The sequence below is a fragment of the Drosophila innubila genome (assembly GCF_004354385.1).
Source record: "Drosophila innubila isolate TH190305 chromosome 2L unlocalized genomic scaffold, UK_Dinn_1.0 4_B_2L, whole genome shotgun sequence".
In the NCBI taxonomy this organism is placed as follows: Eukaryota; Metazoa; Arthropoda; class Insecta; order Diptera; family Drosophilidae; genus Drosophila; species Drosophila innubila.
In genome coordinates this window covers 16,503,900-16,510,179 of record NW_022995372.1, presented here as the reverse complement: position 1 = coordinate 16,510,179, position 6,280 = coordinate 16,503,900, and the positions used below count along the sequence as shown (strand labels likewise).

General features: G+C 38.3%; 1 protein-coding gene across 1 annotated transcript; it reads left to right on the top strand.

Moving 5' to 3' along the window:
• The first annotated feature begins 2,521 nt into the window (after window positions 1-2,521).
• Window positions 2,522-5,736, top strand: LOC117779886. Its single transcript, XM_034616225.1, has one exon. It carries the CDS (start codon window positions 2,522-2,524, stop codon window positions 5,708-5,710), a length of 3,189 nt encoding a protein of 1,062 aa, XP_034472116.1. The 3' UTR covers window positions 5,711-5,736.
• Window positions 5,737-6,280: the final 544 nt, after the last annotated feature.

Genomic DNA, 6,280 nt, shown 5'->3' with positions numbered 1-6,280 from the left:
ATTGCAATGTTTACATATTTCTTTTTCTATAACTGCTTGGCAATTCTTCTTTAACATTATGAAACTTGCATTCCTTTGCTCATTAAAAAACACACTGAGTGCCAGTTTGTGGGGCGGATGAATGAAGGCGGGATAATAAAATTACAATTGAAGCCTCGACGACAAGTAGACGGCAAATGTGCTGAATCAGCGCAAGGAAATGTCGTATGACATGTCAGGGAATGGAAAGGCAGGGAACTGAAGGGATGAAGAATAAAGAGTGGGGGCGTGGCAAATGTCAAATCAAATTTATTGACTTTCATTGTAATGTCGGGTAGTTAAGAGGGTGCAGCGACAATGACACTGTGAATCTAACGACTAACCCGCAACCGATTCATCGACTGTTTTGCGTTCATTCAAATGTGCAAAGCCAATGACAAGAGAAGAAAGGGGGGGAGAAAAATAGGAAATGGGAGTAAATATCTCCCCTATAATGTGCACCTTTTTGCAAAGCGAATTCAACCCGATCTGTGCGCGATTAAAGCGTCGATTTGCGGAAAGCGGAAAGCGGGAATGGGAATGGGAACCAATAGCATAGACAATCAACAGTCAGCATTCAAAGTTTTCACACTTTTCTCTGTTCGGGTTTTTGTCATTTCCTTTAGCTAAGCACAATGCCTGTTGGCTGTGCACTATAAAAATCATACGCTTTCATTCTTTGCTTGGCTTTCAGCTTTCTTTTCCCCTCTCTTTCTCCCTCTTCGTTCAGTCGTTTTTCATTCGTTGTGCCATCCTTTTGTACCACGTTAAGTTTGACAATTATTTGCATTGTTCAGTGAGTCGTTTGTTGAACATTCCCATGAATCGGTAACTACAACTTGAGTGTCTATAGATTGAGCATCAGCTAGTTGGTTAGTTAGATGCAGTTACCCCGCATCCCTCTCAGTTTATTGGTATATATTTGTAAGTACTTGCTTAAAATGTAGATGTGTGTTTAATAATTGTAAGTACTCGAGATTGTGGAAAGAATTTGTACATCATATGTAGAGAATTGACATAATATGACATGGTAGTGAAAGCTTTGATAATCCTAACTGTGAAGTTGTTCATCAATTGGCATATAATACGTCAAGATACAAACATCGAGTTTTTCAAAGAAAAATATAATTCTTCTAATTTGATGCAGAGGTGACATAAATCGCTTATGCAAAAGTCGAGTTTTCATTAAAAAACTTCTGATTTCGTAAGTAAGCCTTTAGCTGGCCTGTAACTTTTTTTAATATCCGTGTGCTTTTCTCTTCTTAACCCAAAGGCTGTTGCTAAAGGGCGTCTTGCCAAGAAATCACTTTGATAATTTCTGCAACACTTTTGCCAGTCTCAGTCTCAGTCTCTCTCGCTCTTGCTCTCTATCTGTTTCCCCCTCTTTATATGCCGTGTCGTGTTTTTAAATGGCTGCATCCGCTTCCGTTTCCGTTACGTTTGACTTGCCTGCACGTAAATTGTGTGTCATTTCAGTCACTGAGTTGCTTTTTTTTGAGACTCTTTCTTTTGGCTTTTTTTCAGGCTTCCTTTTGTCGCTGATGTTGGCGGTAAATTTTAGTACAATGCATATATAATCTTTTTCACTTATCTTTGCATAGTTTCCTTTTTGACGGTGGCAAAAACTTTTAACGGTCTGAGGTTAAAAGTAGCGTCATACATTTTGAGCCTGAGAGCCTTTGAAATGAATGAATAGTTGCAAAAGGTGTGAAAGTTGGAAAGCAAAGCAATTTCTGCTGAATTCGTTAGTTTTGTTAACCTTGATTTATGAGTCAATTATACGTTGACAAGTTGAAAATACGTTAGAAGAGATTAACATATGTTCTACTTTAATAAAGTCATAATATGTTGAGATGATTGCAAGGCTTCTGAAAATTTATAAAAACAAATTCTAAAGTATTCATATCTAAGAAGAGTATACCAATTTTATTTTATTTAAGTAAATGATTACTTTCTGATTTTAACAAACTGTCTTGCTATCTTAATAAAGATTCAAATGGCAGACGAATCGTTGGACCCAAATAAATTGCTGAAATCTCAGCCGGAACTGGATCGCAGCAAGATATTTATACTTTTGGGCAAATTAAGTATTTCCTTGGGCTGTTATCAACCGAACTTTGATAATTTTCTGGAAGTTTGTGAGCCACAGAAAGCAAGGGCTGACATTGAACTTTCAGATATTCAGAAACATTTCAAACATCTCCAATTTAAAAAGGATCGCCAGGAGAATGCATTGCATCATCTTCGCGCAAAACTCTTTTTTTATCTCTATGGAAATTTGGCTAAACTGCAGACAAATGACAAAATGCGTCACATTTATCTGATATTATTTTATAAACTATTTGACGCGGACAAGCCAAAGCAAATGAGTCTGAAGGAGGTCCTTCTTTATCGAGAAGGATATACAGATCGCCTAACCGAGCTGGTTCAAAGGCTTAAGCATATCAACATGATTGAATTGCAGACATCCCAATTGACAAGCAGAATTAATAAACTCTCTAAAATGCATCTGCAACACAAATCCAACACAAGTTCGTGCTTGAAGACCGGAAAAATGGGATTTGCCTGTCTAGAGAACTATGTTCAGAAATGTAGCTGTCAGGTGAAAGGCTTGAGATGGGAGCGGGATCAAAGATGCATTCAGAATATTTCGATAAAATTGAGAGTAATGGGATTCACGCATTTGGAAGATTTAGCAAATGAATTTAAACTTGATCTGAGAGGTTTGAGTTGGAAGAAGGAGAGTAAACTCATTGAAAATTTACCTCTAAAAATCAGAATACTGGGATTAACTTATTTGGAAGATTTTGCAAAGGAAAATAGTTTTAAGTTAAAGGGCTCAAAATGGGAAAAGGAACATAAATTCATCCGAATTTTGCCCATTAAAATCCAAATAATGGGATTTACTTATCTGGAAGACTTTGCAAAGCAATATAGATATCATTTAAGAGGTTTGAGCTGGAGCACGGGTCAAAAAATAATCCAGAATTTGCCCCTAAAACTGAAAATAATGGAATTTGTATATCTGGAAGACTATGCAAAGATAAATAGCTTTGAGTTAAAAGGTTTTAAATGGGAGGAGGGGCTACAAAATTCAGTGAATCTTCCCGATCGGCCAGAGATTGAAGATGAAAGTTCGATAGAGGAAATCGATATGCTCAGAGATGAAGAGAGATGTAAAAAAATAGTTTATATAGTGGATTGGGAAATGCGACAGTTAATTCTTGGAGCTTATGCTCGACTTATGATCTCTGATAGTGAAGAATTTTGCAGAAAGCAGTCGATAGACTCGAGCAGTTTATCTAAAGCAAGTTGGGAAACTTTAACCGACTATGATCGACAATCGGAGGATAGTGATGAAACTTTGACATCAGTTGTGGAAGACGAAAAAATTGATGTTGATAATAAGCAATTGGTAACTCCACAAGAGCAGATTGTTGTCTTTAAGCCTTCAGTTGAAAGGTTCTCTACAATCCGCACTAAATTTCAACATCAGCGTCATATAATTGCGGCTCCTCGTGTCATTATACAATTGTTCAGATGCAATCCCTCCTATCGATGCTGTCCCTGTAATCCCAATGCACCAAATTTCTTTGAGCAACTCGCTCAGTTCTCGGAGATCATGGGAGTGAGTGGCAAGGATTGTCCACTAGATGCTGTCGGGATTAGAGCACGTATCGAGTTGACCATGCGACAGATTATGTATGAGCCATTGTGGAGTCCCGAGTTGTGTATTCGTGAGATAGCCAAGATTCAGTTGCTTCAGCTGCTCACACTTGAGGAGCAGCGGGAATATGAGATGCTTCGCTGGCATTATCGAGATCGAGGTGTCTGCAGTGATCTCTCATCGGAGGATCGGCAAAGGGATGCTCTCCACGGGATGTTGGGTTGTGAGTGTCTGCAGTTGATGCCTTCGGCGTTTAAGTTCCGTCTGTTGTTGCGTTCTCCACATCATCAGCAGGACATAAGTGAATCCTTCTTGCTGCTGTCTCTGGGTCACTTGGGCTATTACTACAAGTCTCTGCAACAACAACAGTTGAGACTGTGCCTCTTTGGAGAATGTGGCAAGATCTTGGCACATTGCCTTCGCGAGGAGTTGTTGAAACTCTACAGATTCCATCAGGCACAACAATTGCAGCCGGAAAGTCTGATCCGTTTGTTTTTGTATACGAGAAACCTTCAGCTGAGATACCAATGGTTACTTCAAGTCTGTCAAGGATTAACTCGCAAGTTTCCTTTGCTGACAGCTCTTCATCGGCATTTGGGACAAGGCAACGCAGACTATGATGAGCTGCTTCAACAGTGGGTATTAAAAGTCACACAGCCGCTGCTGAACAGGATAACCAAGTGGTTGCTGAAGGGACAGCTGACCAAGGACTTTTTTATTGTAGCTTATGAGAAAACAGATCCGTTTCTTTATTGGTCATCACATTTTAAAATAATTGCGGAGCTGCTGCCTCCATTTCTGGACAGCAATTTAGCTCAGCTGCTGCTCGGCGTAGGCAGAAGTCAACATTATGCCAGGAAATATTTAGAAATTGTCTTGCCAAACTCTATAAAGACGGAGCAGCTGCATCAACAGCTGAGTGAGGCCTGTGAGCAGAGTTTTCAAGAACTAAATGTCCAGCCAATGAGGGAACTCATCCTCAAACTAAAGCAGCAGACATCCCAGCTGCTTTTAATGCAACTGCAACAACTCAGTCCAACTCTATTAGATATACTAAGTAATTTGCATCAATATTTGCTGCTTACAGATGTGGATTTTGTAAGGAAGCTGATTGAGCTGCTAGAACCGGCATTGGAGCAGCCTTTAGATTGTTATGATGTCCAACAATTGAACAACTTGATGGAACAGTTGCTGGACAGGCACAATCAGCAGTTGTATGTAGATCAATCCAAGACAGAGGGTAAACTTTGCTGGAGTCGCTTTCTCTTGAAATGGAAATTGCCTACTCACTGGACAGTACTTCTAGGACATCGTTTGGAGCAGTATTCATCCTGTTTTGTGGGTCTCTGGCAACTTCATCACGCCGACTACGTGCTCTCGGAACGCATTCGACGACAGCAATCGCATTTCTTGGAACGCATTGGTTTCCACCACTCGGAAGACGCTTTGCTTGTGGGAGAGAGTTTCGATCAGTTTATCGATAAACTATTAAAATTCATGTCCACACTACGAAATTACTTCCTTCATGATGTGCTTGGCAGTGCCTTTGAAAGTCTCTTAATTGCCTGTAGAATAACTAAAAGTCTGGATGAGTTATTGGATCTCCATAGCGAATATCTTAATGGCATTGAGTGTGGCGTTCTTCAGACCAAAATGGGTTTCAAGTCTCATCAATGTCTGGCAGATCTGTATAATATCATTTTTCAATTGGACGCTGAGCAACAAAGATTTTTGTCTCTCTGTCCACTGTTTAACAAGTCCAACGAAGGCGCCCTATTTAAGGAATTCCATTGGTCCTGTTTAAATACCTGTGATACCCTGAACCATTTGCATGAACAATTCCAATTGGGGTTAGTTAACTTTTTGCTAGCACTGTATTCCACAGGTGGGGAACAGTTTGCGGCCCTGGCCAAAAAATTGGATCACAATCGTTATTACGCCAAGAGGTTCAATCAATTAGAAAAAGTCAACACTTTCCAATTTCAGCGGAAATTCGCTAATCGAAATGAAAAATTTACAGGTTAATTATTAATAATTCGTCATTTCATTTATGCTACCGAATTGTTTATATTTTATACTTGATTTGTATACAAATTTATTTTTATATTTATATATTTTTAAATTATAAACTATTTTTTAAATTAAAAAAATTGGTAAAATAAAATATTTATTGAATTCTTTTGAAGAATCAGCATTTCTTAAAATGTTTTGTCTGTTTGCAAAAATTCCAAAAAATAATGCAATTAAAACTAAAATTTATCTTAATCGAATAAAGAAATCGTCATAAATACTATAAATAAATGTATAATTTAATGGAAATTTAAATGATTTTAGAAAAAAGATAATAAAACGGAGTATAAAAAGAAACCTTGCTAAACTAATATTGAATTTAGTTCCTTGTAGTAAAGCAATCCTTAAATTCCTTCTTTGTTGAACAACCACAAAGGGAGGGCGTAAAACTTCCAGTTTCGAGCCAAGTTATTCAAACCAAAACCAACTCATTCACATGCTGCGTGTCCGTTTGCAATTGACAATGGCTTTGTATAAAAAATATTTTGTTGGATTCGAGTTGAGGATTTGGGTTGTGATTGGGAT